Source organism: Diprion similis, chromosome 7 (genome assembly GCF_021155765.1).
Source record: "Diprion similis isolate iyDipSimi1 chromosome 7, iyDipSimi1.1, whole genome shotgun sequence".
NCBI classification, from domain to species: Eukaryota; Metazoa; Arthropoda; class Insecta; order Hymenoptera; family Diprionidae; genus Diprion; species Diprion similis.
In genome coordinates this window covers 8,160,449-8,179,297 of record NC_060111.1, presented here as the reverse complement: position 1 = coordinate 8,179,297, position 18,849 = coordinate 8,160,449, and the positions used below count along the sequence as shown (strand labels likewise).

Genomic DNA, 18,849 nt, shown 5'->3' with positions numbered 1-18,849 from the left:
GTAATAAAGGAAATTTAGATCAATTATTCAAATTAATAATCATGATTCACGGTCATAGTTATTCAATTTAAATGTCAATATTCTTCGATTTTTTATTTTGCGAGTATAAATTCGAACATGCTTACCAAATTTCAATTATTACTGCAGTATGTGTAAAAAATGCATATTCAAGTGCAATGCATCACGACATTCGTTCTATAACTTTGTGTCATGAATGATATTTTTCCTCCGCTACACTCTTGTGTTTCTGCTTTAATTTTTTTGAATTATTTCGGATACATTTATTTTTGCCGTACTTTTTCATTTTTTTAATTACTTATTAATAATCGTTCATTTTATTTGTTATTTCAATACCATTTTGTACCAAATGTCATATTTGGCAACCCTGAAGAAACTTTTGATTCAAGTTCGAATGAAAGATCTATTTTATTTATATCTAAAGACCGAGTTAAATTTTAAACAGTCTTGTCATATCGATAACCGATATTGTCAACGCCAATTCGCTCAGTTTGTGGATATCGACACGACTTCCATTCATTTATTTATAAATATTCCGAATCTCATTTCGAAGATTTTTTATTTTGTGTTATAATTTACCAAGTTCAAGTAAACGTGCAAAGTATTTTAAGAGGAAAAGATTTGGGCTATAATTATGAAACGTTCATGAATAAATGAAAAGTGAACGTAATAGGAATTAACAGTCGTGGCTGACATCAACCAAGTTAACGATTTTAGTTAAACAATTAACAGTTTCTTATCATGTGAAGATCCATGTCTCGAAGTAGGATAGAAGTGTATAGATGACTGATTTGTCTGGATGATGTATTATTCTTTTCAATTACAATCTAAATACAAATATTAGTTTGGTATTATACAAGTGTTTCGCTGAAAAACATTATCACTGTATTACACGGTTAGTTCTGTATTGACTGTGCCAACAATAGGAAGTTACATGAAAAAAAATTGCACATATTGTTCAGATAATTTGAGGGCACGCGGGGTGAGTAACAGAATACTTAAATTGCATTTGCTTAGAATTGTTTGCAATTTGTTGAACGATGAGCATGGATTTTTTTCATAATTGTTCACCGGATAAAGAGGAAAAATTATCAATTGACAAAATTGATTTTCAAGAATAATGACAAATAGCATTTTTCTGAAAAGACAATCCAGTTTAGTAATTTGAATTTTTTCCTACTTATCAAAAATCTTACTTCAGTTTTGAAATAGTTGTGAAAGAATAATGATATGGGTACTTGATGGCGAACTTAATCTTCCATAAAATCTGACACTTCCTGTCGGTTACGTATTGTTGTGCGGTCCAACTCCGGAAGTTCCGTGATAAAACAGCTGTCGCAACTCGATGGCTCAACTTCCTTACTCAATACGGCGTAAATGATAAAATGCGATAACAAAACGCAAGGATATGCGAAAATAACGCGATTTATATCACATTATTGCGCATACGGGATACAGAAAGTGTGAAATGGTTTCGAAGCACAAGCCACAACTTGTGGATAACAAATCCAGCCTTAAACATCTGGATCAGGCGAGTGCAGAATTCTCTAAATAAGTATTGGAGGAAAAATGAGAGTCGGAATATGATTCTCGAGTGAGTTATGCAAAGTATTATTGTTGAGATAATGGTTTCGAGCTGTCATCCAACGGTTGTAATCAGTAAATAATGAGGAATGATGCGTGAAGTAACGATAAGAGTGCCGGTGAACTGCTGTATTAGTCCGACTGACGGGAAATGAATCAAGTCTGAATTCAAGACAAAATCTTTTCCTGCTACAACACTTTGTTCAGAGAATTTGGCAATGAAACGGTTGGCACAACAACCTTTAGTTACATGGGTTGGTATAACAATAACGTTCGAAAGGTGATTAACTTCTTACAAAACATATTTTGTATCATATTTTATACCAAATTCTACAAAAACATTTGAAAAATATATTGATAATGAGTGAGCATCCATCTGGAAGAGAATTCTTCCATCACAATTGAATTGAATTTTGTGAAATGTAAACGCCGTTGATGCATTCCATTGATTCACCTGAAAGCACAGATAACCAATCATTTTCGATAAATGATACTAGATTAGGGCTAATTAATTTTAAACATTTGAAATATCCTGCGAGAGTTTGGTACATGAATTGCGACACAAAAATGAGCACATTTCTTCAGATTTTCGTGAATTTTTGGAAGCATAATTTATAGACTATTGACGAACTCACTTTTTGCTATGCTTCTCGTTGTCCATTTTCTTCCAATAATGAAGATGATGGTGGAGACAGTGATGAACAGCGCAACTGCTACTCCGGTGCCAATTGTGCTCATATGAAATGACTTTCCTCTGACGAGGTTACACGCTGAGTCTGAAAGTATAGGTTGTTTGTGTACAAATTGATGAATAAATTGAAAAGAAAACAGATCAACGATTTCATGACGGAATTGTTAGTGACTTAATGATCAAATCTTTCACAAACCAATAGGAATGTAATAATATGTCGCATCCGCAGTAAACTGGGTCAAGTTGACGAACGTCATATTGAGTTGGTCAATGCATTCCGAGCGACATACGGGCCCCTGCCATTCCACTGGAGGATCTTCGGTTGTGTAACCAGTCGAGTCGTAATCCCAAGGATCGGTCATAACACTGCAACACACCAAAAACATGCCAATGTTACTCAGCACTGTGTAATCGGTATGATGTGTTAACAGAATGCATGATATGCCAAAGAAGTACGGATCATCACGTATCGATGAGATCCGCGAAAGAACAATGCACATCTCTTTTAATATTCTAGAATGGAGTTGTGGATAAAAAATGCTGTGCCACTCATTGTGAGTTTGATTTTGATATTTTTTGATGAACTGCGCGATGTGAGAAAATGCAGAATACCAATGAAATTGTCATGAAAGTTGAAATTTGTTTTGCGATGTCTTAGGCATCGCTGTGGTGTATCAGAGTATTCTGACACGCTCGGGAACATAACATTCTGTAATTTCGTTCGATGCCAATCACTTGCAACTATTTTAAGTGTGACTTTGACTGAATGAAATAAGCCTGAAGAATAAAAATGTTCTTAACTTGTTTACGGCAAACTGGTATGAGGGACAAAGTGTGAAATAATATATAAACACATCGGAAATTGGATTCACAACATGGGTTCTGCACTTCATCCGATAATTTCCCCAAATTAATGTTATCCGGCTGGTTCGGTGCAGCCATGTTCCGCATTGAATCATAGACACGTGAAATCAAATTACGCGACACAGAAAAAAGCGAAACCTGCAACTGAGGACGAGTTCATGAATTTTCGGCTGTTGCCGATGTTTGGAGAGTGAAAATCTTGGTTGAATAAATTTCAGGCGAAATACCATAGGTCTCATAAATTTTCGGGATTGGTTTGAAATTGCAATGAAACTGCAGCTGTGAAATTGAAAAACATTTTCTTCGGATAGCCTAATTTTGTTATAAAAACATGATGCTCACCTGACTGCTTCAGTCGTAGCTGAAGAGTAGGAAGTCGAAGAATCCCGAGTGAATTCCGTGATAATGCACAGTGATGGTTTGTCACAGAAATTTCCTACCCAGCCGTACGAGCAGTTGCATCCTTGAACAGTGCACAATCCATAAACGCACCCGGGTTCGCAAGTGGGCTCGCATGTTCCATTTTCCGACTTGCTACTTTCAAATCCGTCATTGCAAACGCATTCATCAGGCGCCACACAGGTTCCATGCACGCAGCGTTCGCAGATTGGTTCACAGTTACCCGCGTCTTCTGTGGTATTGGTATAACCTTCGAGGCAACTACAGGTTCCCGGACTTTCGCAGAATCCATTGATACAAGGGTCGTTACATACCGGGTCGCAGTCTGTTGTATTCGAGTTGTACTCAAAACCAGGGTCACAGGTGCACGTGTAGGGTGCGGTGCATGTCCCGTTGGAGCAAATGTCATCGCACCAGGGCTTGCACATGGAAGTGTTTGATGCAAGTTCCAGATACCCGATGTAACCAGCGTCGCAATCGCAAGAGTTTGGTGCCTCGCATTTGCCATGAGCGCACTCGCTCTGGCATATTGGTTTGCAAATGTATATTGACTGGGGGGTGAGCTTGTAGCCTTCGTCACAAGAACACGTGTTGGGGGCCGTACAACTTCCGAAAATGCAGGTCGCATTGCAGATAGGATCGCAGATGAAGTCATCGCCATTTTCGGAGCGATTGAAACCTTCGTTGCAAGTGCATCTATCCGGAGCAGTGCATTTTCCGTTGACGCAAGGTCTCTCGCAAATTGGATCGCACTTATTAGCACCAGTCCTTGTGTAGCCAGGGTTACACCCGCAGACGTTTGGCTCGTCGCAGTACCCGTTTTCACACGGTTCGTCGCAAACTGGTTTGCAAATGTAATTGTCGGCTCCTAATCGATAGTCCTCAAAACAGGTGCATGTCTCAGGAGCTGTGCAATTTCCAAATTTGCAGGGCTCACTACACCTTGGCTGGCACACGAAGGTGTCATCTTGCGATTCTTCGAAACCATCGTCACAGACGCAGGTGTCTGGTTCCACACACTTTCCGTTCACGCATGTGTTCCTGCATACTGGAAGACATTCGTTATCTACACTTCTTTCATACCCAGAGTCACATCCACAGACGTTTGGCTCAAGACACCAACCGTGATCACAAGATGATGTACATATCGGTTGGCAAACAAAGTTGCTGAAACCTAATTCGTATCCGTCGTTGCAAGTACACGTGTCAGGTGCAGTACAGCGTCCAAATATGCATGCCTCGCTACACTTGGGCTCACAGACGAAATTATCGTTCTGGGACAACCGGAAGCCTATATCGCAAGCACAGATATCAGGTGCTACACACTTTGCATACACGCACGGTCGTTGGCACACTGGAATGCACTTGTTATTCTCATTTCTCTCATAACCAGAATTACAGGCACAGATATTTGGTGCTTCACACCAACCGTGAGTACAAGAAGATTGGCACGCTGGTTCGCAGACAAATTTATTCAAACTAAGTTTGTAGCCACTGTTGCACGTACACGTCTCAGGAGCTGTACAGTATCCGGATACACAGAGCTCACTGCACTTAGGCTCACATACGGAATGATTATGCTGGGATATCTCGAAACCTTCGTTGCAGGCACAGACTTCGGGGCTTACACAGTATCCGTTGACGCAACCTTCTTTACAAACGGGCTTACACGTGTTCGTATCAGTTATCTCGTATCCAGAATGACAGGCACACACGTTCGGTTTTTCACACCATCCGTGTTCACAGCCAGAAGAACAAACTGGTTCACACACGTGTGAGTCAGATATCGTTTTGTAGCCACTCTCACAGGTGCATGTTTCAGGTGCAGTGCATTTTCCAAATATGCAGGGCTTACTGCACGTTGGTTCGCAGACGAAGGTGTCGTGCTCAGAGACTTGAAAACCGTTGTTGCAGGAGCAGACGTCTGGCTGCACACATTTGCCGTTAATACAATCCTCCTTACACACTGGTACACACTTGTTGTCGTTGTTCTTTTGATAGTAGGGATGACATTCGCAGACATTCGGTCTCGCGCACCATCCATTTTCGCACCCAGAGGGACACGTCGGCTCGCATGTGTGTCCGTCGCTCTTCATATTGTAGCCCGAATAGCAGGTGCAAGTATTTGGCGCAACGCACCTTCCATGTACGCAAGGATTATTACATACCGGTTCACAATCATTGTAAACCAACTGGTAGCCACCATAGCACGCACATGTATTCGGTTTCGCACAATAACCGTGCTCACAACTTGATGAACAAGTTGGCTCACAAGTACCCCAACCTGTTTCCGAATAACCTGAACAGCATATATCTTTGGAATTCCATTTCCGATACCACTGCCATAGACAGAGAAATACAGAGTTCACTAAAATTTTCGGCGAAAGTCGGTTTAATCAGAATAATTACTACAATTGATAGCCAATCTCACCGCAGGTCTCCACTTTGTCCGATACTTCGTGCAAGTCCACAAAAAACATCCGCGGTAGGACTCGGAGTAGGAAACCGAATGAGTCGCAAATTGACTGTCAAGAAGAACAAAGTAGTTACAAAATTATGTATCGTGTGTTTAACTGTCTCATATGGCTGAAAAAAATCTCAAGGAGGTTCCACGTCGTAGTCAAATATGATGCAAGATTTCCCAGAACCCCTCTCTTTAACAAGTTTCAATTAAAACAAATTGACGTTGAAGTTTCGTAAATTTCAACAGAGATCATTTGCAAGTAAATTCAACTCGTTAGAACTCGTTGTGCCACAGTCGAAGAAGCTCTTTTCCGTAAGAATATATACCAAGTATCTTAAGCTTTGATATATTGAAAACAAGTTTACTGAATAATTTTAAATTAACGCAGTGATTCAACGGTACTCATTAAACTTCCTATAAATTATTCGAGAATTTCATCACTATTTTTAATTTCCCCACTTTCACCCGCAATTTGAATTCATTTTCTCAACTAAAAAATGTCGACTCTTTTGTCGGAGACATGTTCTGCCATGCTGAGATTAACTTTTTCTGAGTAGACGTATTTTATGGATAAGGAACCTGCTTGAAATCCACCAACGAATTATTTTGTCTATCCGGGATTCATGTATGGTAACTATGGGCAAGAGAGAAGCTAATATTTGAAAATTACAGCGTCGTATTTTAGATATATCTTACCTTACCGAAGTACGACACACTGCATTGGCATCTCCGATTAGAGAATACACCGGAGAAATAAGAGCAACTAGCGTTACTGCTATACGAAAAATTACCCGAACTGTCATTTGCGGTTCTTCCATTTCACCGAACAGCTTCGAAAACTACATCCAACTGACAATGAGCATCGAGACTGACACAGGGCTGCACGTGATCTGGACTCATCTGTCCCGTCACGCCGATGCCGGTATCAGAAAAGCCGGACGCAGGCTTCGGAGCATATTATCGAAGATATGCACGAGTAATTGTTCCGCAAAAATTCTAGTCAAAACAACAATCCAGAATTTTCTCACAGCTTTCAGTTACTCAGACTCGAAAGTAATCTCTCATGTCATCTCTTCAGTCATGATGTCGACCCACGCGATTCATGTCTAATCAATCTTCGCCGATTCTTCGTCAGCTATAACTATCGAGGTCATATTCAAGGCCTCCGTGTGGATGGCCGATGCCTGATTTAAGGTCCGGAACAGGAATTCATCTGGAAAATAAAACAACAACGAAAAGAGTAAAGGTCGACGGATATCCGCTCTAAGATTGACGATGAGTGTTGGTGGCTGCTGTGACTTTTCGTTTGTTTGGATGTGGGTATATAAGAATTTTACACCAGTCCTCTAGCTTACGATCTCTTGATTTCGGAGTATCGTTGATAGGAAACAAAAAGGAAAAGACAAGGCACCTTTTATGGGAGAATATATGTTTCTTTCAATGTTTAGAGTTTGGACATAATCAAACATATTAATTTCACTGACGAATTTAACAACTAGACATAAGATTATGTTGGATCCACTCTCTTATAATAAATTTCACATCCTACCTTGCTGGCTGACTGTTTCAAAAGGAAATGTCTGCGCATACCGGATGACGCAGCACGATGCTCTCAGGCTGCGTTTACATTTAACTTCGGTCTTAGGCCTATTTCTTAGGTTCTACATTTTATTTTATTAGGTAATTAGATTTAAACCTAACAGTGGCTTACATGCAGACGGCCACTTATCGTTTATGTTTTTACTGTGTATCTAGTCATCAGCGAGTTTCCGTTCGTTCTCAAGAATAGCTGACAAGCTCCCACGACTAAAATTCACATGATTTTATAACCAAAAGATAGGCATGATAAACTGCCATGTCTGTTCTTAATATGAACTTCTGGTTCACTTTTTTTTTCATACTGATTTTCAACTACGAATTTCGTGAGTAAAAAGTGATTGAGATCAATAAAAATGCTTTCTTAATGTAATTCTAGCGTGATTCATTGAGCCTAATGAAGCAGTCATCAATATTTACGATTCAAACTTATAAAAAATTTTGTGCAAAACCCTTCTTTTGCTCGTCGGTTGGGTAGACTACTTAAGACCGTCTTAAATCAAATTCAATACTCAGTTGGAATTGACTCTCAGTGTACAAAATTCTCTTCGGATCACAACGTTTTTTTTTTTTCCCTTTGAAATTGAACTCTGATAATCATTAAAATAATTTGTCAATTTGAAGTTTCTTGACAAAGATTTTTTCCCATCATAATCAAGTCAGTGACAAATGAAACGTAATCAGCATTACCTTTCCTCTCCGAAATTCTTCAACCAAATGTATGAAACTTTTCTCGAATCTTCTCTATTTTACGAGATTTTTGCGTGCGGCGATTAAAAAAACCACCCTGCACCGTCTCCTCAACTACCCCATTTAGTCAATACTGCGTTCATTTGCTTATTTTTTGGGGTTAGATCCTTTTGAAATGTGTGAACAATTTTTTGCTGTTATTAGAATTTTCGAAAGCATTGACAACGTCAAGTTTTCAGAGAATCTTTCTTCACTGTTTAGCCAATCCCTCTGCATAAGGGCTGCTCGTGAATCTCACGCGATGCTACTTTCATTATCTCTTTACTTTCACAAGCTACTTAAGAACGTATGATACAACATATCGATGTACAATCTCTAAAAAAAAATCGCACGACGTTTTCCTTTCAGGAATTTCAATCTAGGCAAAAACATCTGAAAGGTAAAAAAAATCCGCCGAGTTACCGATAACAAATTACAATGAAAATTGAAGAGTAACTTAGATAATGCCAGTCTCTGTCGTGAAATCAGGAATGAACCCCAAGCCCTACGATCTCCCAGCAAGTAGGTATACGTCGTGAAGTCGGACCTCGCTGTTTCGTGTAGTGATATCGAAACATCATTCCAAGCGCTACGTACTTGGCGGGCACATTTGCTCTGTATTTTTTATCGAAACGGTCATACTTATTCGTGACGTGTGTGATTCCGTGTAATAATTGCGTCTCTAAGGCCAGCTGTTATCGTCAAATAAATTCACTGAATTTCCTTCTTTCTTTTCAACAAAAGTAATTGTGCATCGGAACCACCGATTGATTGTTCAATATTTGAATAAGATCGCTCAATTTAACTAGCGTACGAGTTTGTAACTTTTTTTGCCACTCACAGTTCAAGTTGATATTTTATAGAATTAAGACTTTATGGGATTCAGTCTATCGATCAGTTAACTTTGAACAGTCTAAGATTCAAATATTAACGCGCTAGTCTCAATGACGTTTTAAGCACGGTGTCGATGGGCGGATGGAAATATGGAGATTTAACTTTGAGCAGACACTCTGCGAAGAGGCGCCCACCCGATCAGTCACAACGATAACAGATATTCCTTGTAGAGTCGTATTTCAATTTCTTTTTAAAGTCTTTATAATTTCACTAAATATAACGTATCGTCGGTGTGACAATAGTCCAATCTCGGTCTCAATTATAATACAACGAATTATCATACATCGAACCCTGTGGGAGGACATTTGTAAAATCAACGAGGATTATCCTAACTAGAGAACCGCATTTTTCTCAACAAACTTCACATAAGCACACGATCGTAAGTTTATCGTGCAGCGGACCGTTATTCCTCATCACAAACTCAGTTAAGTTTACTGCCTTTACGATCAATACATAAATTTATTCTTATCTGGAAAAATTCTGTTTAACTTAACTTCACTCTCTTATATAATTTAGCTTCATTTGTACAACAGAATTTAAATTTATCAGAAATATTTAACATAACTATACTTGGCTGATCTGTGCATTTTAAATAAATGAATGTGAAGAATGAATGTATAATAATCTCGCTAGTAGAAATGTTTGCATGTAATTAGCCATTAATTTTAATTTATGTATGTATAATCTGTTAAACTGTATGACCTGATTTGACATAAAATTTTCAAATAAAATAATTTCTTTACAACAGTCATATTATTGTATAGTTTAGATTTTAGACTGAACATATGCATTTCAGTAAATTTTTTTTCACATCATTTATTCGTTTTATTGTATCGTACCAACCAATGAACTGATGATAAGCGAACCACAACTCTTATACCTATTGTGATACGTAGCATTCGTAGTTGATAACTGTATGACTTATCCGTCATGAGAAACCAAAATAGTAATGCGGCTAATTCAATTTGCGCATGATTACATAAATAATAATAATAACTACCACCAATACCCGGTAAGATATGGCCGCAAAAAGTCTTCCGGAGACTTGAAGGAGGCTGGCGAGCGAATTGTTTAGTGACCATCATTATACGTCTGCAGTCTGTTCGAAGATGTTTGATAAAAACACCCGTATTCGCACTAGGAACAAGGGAAATTACAGAAATCCTTGCCTAGCTGTAGACAGACCGAGTCCTCAACCTCAACTCGCTGACTCAATACCCAAACGACATAATCCGTGACAATATACGTCTACCCCGATTTTCTAGTAAGAAGTGAAGACACTGCGAAGTGAAAACGATAAATGACAATTTTTTTTTTTTTGCAATTTCTTTTTTTTAACCGCCTAACACAACAAGTATAGCCGAAATTTGTCAGTCTCAGTACATGATTCTATTTTATACAGTTTTGAATTCTTAACACTAATTTACTCATTAACAATACATGTAGCTGTAGCATATGTTTTTTCATGAATTTACATTCAGAAATTAATCTATAGCTCTGATAAAACAACAACAAATCGTAGTAAAGGTTGTCATCTTTCTGTTAGAACACTACGGTGAATCGTCACGATAGTGCATATCTAAAGTACAACACCACAAGTGTTAAAATAACTTTACAAGTAACACAGTACCTAATACATATTTAACCAGATACTATACGGTGAATAGAGAATTTAAGGTATGTGTAAAGTACTATAACAATGAGTACTCTCCGTATTATATGTACAATCTATTGGGTGTCTTACTTCGCAAGTATTGCAGAACCTAATTCAACCGATTGGAGAAGTCTCATAGCGTTTAGAAGATTTCATACCACTCTCAATGATTTCAGCATTTTCAAATTGATTCTTTACAAATATCAGCTATTCCAAATGCTCTTAACAACTCCCAGCGATTTGATGTAAAATGATTACACAGTTAGCTGAACAACTATTAAAATTTCATCTGTTTCAAACGATTTTTGAACGATTTTTGAACGATTTTTCAAGTTTGTGGGTGATGCAGAACATTTAGAACAATTTTATTTTAAATACAAAAACCACCGGTAGATTCTAAATATGACAAGGTCTTATATATTTAAAACAATTCCAACAATTCTGTGAGAATCCTTATGATTTAAATCTCTCAACAGTTTATTTTATATTCGTTCAGCTACGAGCTGAAACTCGTCGATATTGTATATATGTAAATTCATTATTTACGTATTGACGAAATAAAAAAAGACAAAAGTCCGATGAGACACGTCTAAATCTTGAAGGACTGGCCACTCCTTTCGCAAGGATTATTTTTTGATGTCCAAGTATAGTTTAAGATTGTGTAAATCAAAAAAAAAAAATTACCGATTCATTTTGAAACAGTCTAATATATATATTATATATATATATCTAAAGATATAACCATTGTACTGGCACCGCCGATTTAATACCCGTCATATCCTGCCTAGTACGTAAGGATATTCTTCAATCTGTTGTACATATATAGATGTTATTTATAATTATTTATTACGAGAAGCCAAGTTGATTGCAGCATACGCTCTTATATTTCTGTTTTCCTTAGTGATCCGAACGACACTATAAATAAACTGCAGTTATTACTATAATAAAGTGTCCGATTATTTCAATTACCCTACTCCTTCCTAAACTGAGCTGACCTCAAGCAAAGAAAAGGTTCCGTTTTATTACTGATAAGTACTACACCGTGCGACAATGAATTGAAGTAAACTAATCAATAAATACGTACAAAACATAAAATTCAATAAACGAACAGGTTCTGCATTTGGTAGAGGTGAAGAGGTTGAGGCTAAGCTGTTCATATATTAAATGTTCTGTGTATAAATATAATCCAATAAGAATTAACGAAGTAACATACCGTCCGATATGAATGAAGCATCGTGAGTATTCTTCCAATAGCTTTGATTAGCATTGTTTTATGCCAATTATGACGAGTAAACAACCTTCTTCTTGGCATTTGCTAAATAGCCATGTACGCATGTCACAAATGTGGCTGATTATATTCTGTTTGTTATTTCAGGCAGTTTGTTGAATTTGTATCGTATTGCAGAATATCTCATCTTTTCTTTGGTTCGATTCTGAATTTGCACCTACCTTGGACGATCCGTTTCGTGAAATCACAAGAGCCCGTAATGCCCCTAACAATTGACCTTTAGAAGGCTGGACTGGCTCTTTCAGAAGTCAGTAGATAACTCGGAAACTCTACGAGATGTGTAGAGTACACCATAAGCATAACTGATTTTCACGAACTTTGCAAATTGATTCTAAGATTGGATAACATAAATAAATAGGTAATAAGTTATCATAAACATTTCACATTGACAGCGTGACAGAGGCATGAGGCGGCCATTTTGGTTAAGCGTGGGCAGCGCCATCTGGCTGTTGCATTATTAATTAATAACTGCCTTACCCAGCGGCCATTTTGTTTTATTAATCTTTTATCGACCCACTTCGCAACTTTATAATATTATACGGGCCGAATACGGATTCAGATTTATACGAAAATCAATAGGGGGCGGGATTTCGATGCCAAAATTCTGTACTTAAAACTTAAAGTCGATTCATACACGCGTTCGAGCGGAATTCTAGATATTATGTTACAATCATGGCCTGATGAAATAGCCGATCAAGTATAACAAAGAAAAATCAACTGTTTTTTTGAGGCACTAAAGTACCTTGCGAATCATAACAAATATATAAAAATAAATGAATAAAAACAAAATAACGGCACGTTACTACTCAATGATATGATGTTGATACTAGACGTGGAAAATGATTTTTACACGCATGACGATGACAAGTCTTAGTTTTTTCCGAAATTTTTGAAATAAAGAAAATTGAAATCAATTATTTGAATTAATAATCATGGTTCACGGTCATAATTATTCAATTTAAATGCCAACATTTATCGATTTTTTATTTTGCGAGTATGAATTCGAACTTGCTTACTAAATTCCGATTATTAATGCAGTACGTGTGAAAAATGCATGTTCAAATACAATGCATCACGACATACGTTCTATAACTTTGTGTCATGAATGATATTTTTCCTCCGGCAACACTCTTGTGTTTCAGCTTTAATTCTTTGGAATTTTTACGGATGCACTCATTATCGCAGTACTTCTTCAATTTTTTAATAAATTATTAATAATCGTTCGTTTCATTCATTATTCCGATACCATTTTGTACCGAATGTCATATTTGGCAACCCTGTAGAAACTTTTGATTCAATTTCGAATGAAAGATCTATTTTATTTGTATCTGAAGACCGAGTCAAATTTAGAACAGTCTGGTTATATGAATAACCGATATAATCAACGCCAATATGCTTACTTTGTGGATATTGACACGACTTTGATTCATTTATTTATAAGTATTCCGAATCTAATTTCAATGATTCTCTATGATTATGAAGATCCATGTCTCGAAGTAAAACAGATGTGCATAAATGACTGACTTGTTTCGATGATATATTATTTTTTTCAATCACAATCTAGATACAAATATTGGTTTCGTATTATACAGGTGTTTTGCTGAAAACATCATTATTATATTCCACAGTTAGTTCTGTATTGACTGTGCCAACAATAGAAAATTATATGAGAAAAAATTGCACGCATTATTTGGATAATTTGAGGGCACGTGGGATGAATAACAGAATACTTAAATTGCGTTTGCTTGGAATTGTTTGCAATTTGTTGAACGATCAACAGAAGAGGAGGAGACTTCTTTCATCACAATTTGATTGGATTTTCTGAAACGTAAACGCCGTTGATGCATTCCATTGATTCACCTGAAAGCACAGATAACCAATCATTTTTGATAAATGATACTAGATTAGGGCTAATTCATTTTGAACATTGGAAATATCCTGCGAGAGTTTGGTACATGAATTGCGACACAAAAATGAGCACATTTCTTCAGATTTTCGTGAATTTCTGGAAGCATAATTTATAGACTATTGACGAACTCACTTTTTGCTATGCTTCTCGTTTTCCATTTTCTTCCAATAATGAAGATGATGGTGGAGACAGTGATGAACAGCGCAACTGCTACTCCGGTGCCAATTGTGCTCATGTGAAATGACTTTCCTGTGACGAGGTTACACGCTGAGTCTGAAAGTAAAGTTTGTTTGTGTACAAATTGATGAATAAATTGAAAAGAAAACAGATCAACGATTTCATGACGGAATTGTTAGTGACTTGATGATCAAATCTTTCACAAACCAATAGGAATGTAATAATATGTCGCATCCGCAGTAAACTGGGTCAAGTTGACGAACGTCATATTGAGTTGGTCAATGCATTCCGAGCGACATACGGGCCCCTGCCATTCCACTGGAGGATCTTCGGTTGTGTAACCAGTCGAGTCGTAATCCCAAGGATCGGTCATAACACTGCAACACACCAAAAACATGCCAATGTTACTCAGCACTGTGTAATCGGTATGATATATTAACAGAATGCATGATATGTCAAAGAAGTACGGATCATCACGTATCGATAGGATCCGCGAAAGAACAATGCACATCTCTTTTAATATTCTAGAATGGAGTTATGGATGAAAAATGCTGTGCCACTCATTGTGAGTTTGATTTCGATATTTTTTGATGAACTGCGCGATGTGAGAAAATGCAGAATACCAATGAAATTGTCATGAAAGTTGAAATTTGTGTATCAGAGTATTCTGACACGCTCGGGAACATAACATTCTGTAATTTCGTTCGATGCCAATCACTTGCAACTATTTTAAGTGTGACTTTGACTGAATGAAATAAGCCTGAAGAATAAAAATGTTCTTAACTTGTTTACGGCAAACTGGTATGAGGGACAAAGTGTGAAATAATATATAAACACATCGGAAATTGGATTCACAACATGGGTTCTGCACTTCACCCGATAATTTCCCCAAATTAATGTTATCCGGCTGGTTCGGTGCAGCCATGTTCCGCATTGAATCATAGACACGTGAAATCAAATTACGCGACACAGAAAAAAGCGAAACCTGCAACTGAGGACGAGTTCATGAATTTTCGGCTGTTGCCGATGTTTGGAGAGTGAAAATCTTGGTTAAATAAATTTCAGGCGAAATACCATAGGTTTCATAGATTTTCGGGATTGGTTTGAAATTGCAATGAAACTGCAGCTGTGAAATTGAAAAACATTTTCTTCGGATAGCCTAATTTTGTTATAAAAACATGATGCTCACCTGACTGCTTCAGTCGTAGCTGAAGAGTAGGAAGTCGAAGAATCCCGAGTGAATTCCGTGATAATGCACAGTGATGGTTTGTCACAGAAATTTCCTACCCAGCCGTACGAGCAGTTGCATCCTTGAACAGTGCACAATCCATAAACGCACCCGGGTTCGCAAGTGGGCTCGCATGTTCCATTTTCCGACTTGCTACTTTCAAATCCGTCATTGCAAACGCATTCATCAGGCGCCACACAGGTTCCATGCACGCAGCGTTCGCAGATTGGTTCACAGTTACCCGCGTCTTCTGTGGTATTGGTATAACCTTCGAGGCAACTACAGGTTCCCGGACTTTCGCAGAATCCATTGATACAAGGGTCGTTACATACCGGGTCGCAGTCTGTTGTATTCGAGTTGTACTCAAAACCAGGGTCACAGGTGCACGTGTAGGGTGCGGTGCATGTCCCGTTGGAGCAAATGTCATCGCACCAGGGCTTGCACATGGAAGTGTTTGATGCAAGTTCCAGATACCCGATGTAACCAGCGTCGCAATCGCAAGAGTTTGGTGCCTCGCATTTGCCATGAGCGCACTCGCTCTGGCATATTGGTTTGCAAATGTAGATTGACTGGGGGGTGAGCTTGTAGCCTTCGTCACAAGAACACGTGTTGGGGGCCGTACAACTTCCGAAAATGCAGGTCGCATTGCAGATAGGATCGCAGATGAAGTCATCGCCATTTTCGGAGCGATTGAAACCTTCGTTGCAAGTGCATCTATCCGGAGCAGTGCATTTTCCGTTGACGCAAGGTCTCTCGCAAATTGGATCGCACTTGTTAGCACCAGTCCTTGTGTAGCCAGGGTTACACCCGCAGACGTTTGGCTCGTCGCAGTACCCGTTTTCACACGGTTCGTCGCAAACTGGTTTGCAAGTGTAATTGTCGGCTCCTAATAAATAGTCCTCAAAACATGTGCATCTCTCAGGAGCTGTGCAATTTCCAAATTTGCAGGGCTCACTACACCTTGGCTGGCACACGGAGGCGTCATTTTGCGATTCTTCGAAACCATCGTTGCAGACGCAGGTGTCTGGTTCCACACACTTTCCGTTCACGCAAATGCTCCTGCATACTGGAAGACATTCGTTATCTTCACTTCTTTCATACCCAGAGTCACATCCGCAGACGTTTGGCTCGAGACACCAACCGTGATCACAAGATGATGTACATATCGGTTTGCAAACAAATTTGCTCAAACCTAATTTGTATCCGTCGTTGCAAGTACACGTGTCAGGTGCGGTACAACGCCCAGATATGCATGCCTCGGTACACTTGGGCTCGCAGACGAAATTATCGTCCTGGGACAACCGAAAGCCTAGATCGCAAGCACAGACATCAGGTGCTACACACTTTCCATTCTTACACGGCCGTTGGCACACTGGAATGCACTCGTTATTCTCATTTCTCTCATAACCAGTGTTACAGGCACAGATATTTGGTGCCTCACACCAACCGTGGGTACAAGAAGATTCGCACGCTGGTTCGCAGACAAATTTATTCAAACTAAGTTTGTAGCCACTGTTGCACGTACACGTCTCAGGAGCTGTACAGTATCCGGATACACAGAGCTCACTGCACTTAGGCTCACATACGGAATGATTATGCTGGGATACCTCAAAACCTTCGTTGCAGGCACAGACTTCGGGGCTTACACAGTATCCGTTGACGCAACCTTCTTTACAAACGGGCTTACACGTGTTCGTATCAGTTATCTCGTATCCAGAATGACAGGCACACACGTTCGGTTTTTCACACCATCCGTGTTCACAGCCAGAAGAACAAACTGGTTCACACACGTGTGAGTCAGATATCGTTTTGTAGCCACTCTCACAGGTGCATGTTTCAGGTGCAGTGCATTTTCCAAATATGCAGGGCTTACTGCACGTTGGTTCGCAGACGAAGGTGTCGTGCTCAGAGACTTGAAAACCGTTGTTGCAGGAGCAGACGTCTGGCTGCACACATTTGCCGTTAATACAATCCTCCTTACACACTGGTACACACTTGTTGTCGTTGTTCTTTTGATAGTAGGGATGACATTCGCAGACATTCGGTCTCGCGCACCATCCATTTTCGCACCCAGAGAGACACGTCGGCTCGCATGTGTGTCCGTCGCTCTTCATATTGTAGCCCGAAAAGCAGGTGCAAGTATTTGGCGCAACGCACCTTCCATGTACGCAAGGATTATTGCATACCGGTTCACAATTATTGTTAACCAACTGGAAGCCACGATGGCAGGCACATGTATACGGTTTCGCACAATAACCGTGCTCACAACTTGATAAACAAATCGGCTCACAAGTACCCGAAGCTGTTCGCGAATAACCTGAACAGCATATATCTCTTGAAATCCATTTCCGATACCACTGCGATAGACAGAGAAATACATAGTTGACTAAAGTTTTTGGGAAAGGTCAGTCCAATTAGAATAATGACGACAATTGAAAGCCAATCTCACCTCACCGTTCCGCTCTCTCCCATACCTCCTCGCCCATTGACTGAGAAAAAAACAAAGTGGTTACAAAATTATGTATCGTGTATCTAACTGTCACATATGGCTCAGAAAATAACTCAAGGAGGTTCCACGTCCTAGTCAAATATGATGCAAGATTTCTCAAAAACCCTTTCTTTAACAAATTTCAATGAGAACAAGTTGACGTTGAAGTGTCATAAATTTCAACAGAGATCATTAGCAAGTAAATTCAACTCGTTAGAACTCGTTGTGCCACAGTCAAAAAAGCTCTTTTCCGTGAGGATATATACCAAGTATCTCAAGATTTGATATGTTGAAAACAAGTTTGCTGAATATTTTCAAATCATCGCAGTGATTTTACGGTACTCATTACACTTCCTATAAATTATTCTGGAATTTCATTACCATTTTCAATTTCCCCACTTTTACCCGTAATTTGAATTTATTCTCTCAACAAAAAAATGTCGACTCTTACTTCGTAGACATGTTCTGCGATGCTGAGATCAAATTATTTTTCTGAGTAGATGTATTTTGTGGATAATGAACCTGCTTGAAATCCATTAACGCACTATTTTGTCTATCCAGGATTAATGCATGGTAACTATGGGCGAGAGAGAAGCTAATATTCGAAAATTACAGCGTCGTATTTAACACGGGAGATATATCTTGCCTTTTCACAGTACGACACACTGCACCTGCATCTCCGTATAGAGAATACACCGGAGAAATAAGAGCAACTAGCGTTACTGCTATACGAAAAATGACCCGAACTGTCATTTGCGATTCTTCCATTTCACCGAACAGCTTCGAAAACTACATCCAACTGACAATGAGCATCGAGACTGACACAGGGCTGCACTTGATCTGGACTCATCTGTCCCGTCACGCCG

At 38.9% G+C, this 18,849-nt stretch overlaps 2 protein-coding genes across 2 annotated transcripts; both read right to left on the bottom strand.

Moving 5' to 3' along the window:
• Positions 1-1,937: 1,937 nt before the first annotated feature.
• Positions 1,938-6,838, bottom strand: LOC124407948 (neurogenic locus notch homolog protein 1-like). The gene is made up of 6 exons (XM_046884560.1): positions 6,717-6,838; positions 5,988-6,081; positions 3,500-5,895; positions 2,490-2,659; positions 2,238-2,378; positions 1,938-2,056 (listed from the first exon to the last, which is right to left on the bottom strand). The coding sequence occupies exons 1-6, from the start codon at positions 6,836-6,838 to the stop codon at positions 1,998-2,000; spliced, it is 2,982 nt and encodes a 993-aa protein (XP_046740516.1). The 3' UTR covers positions 1,938-1,997.
• A 7,144-nt stretch (positions 6,839-13,982) lies between these two features.
• Positions 13,983-17,967, bottom strand: LOC124407947 (fibrillin-1-like). The gene is made up of 5 exons (XM_046884559.1): positions 17,950-17,967; positions 15,457-17,852; positions 14,475-14,644; positions 14,223-14,363; positions 13,983-14,041 (listed from the first exon to the last, which is right to left on the bottom strand). Exons 1-5 carry the CDS (start codon positions 17,965-17,967, stop codon positions 13,983-13,985), a joined length of 2,784 nt encoding a protein of 927 aa, XP_046740515.1.
• Positions 17,968-18,849: the final 882 nt, after the last annotated feature.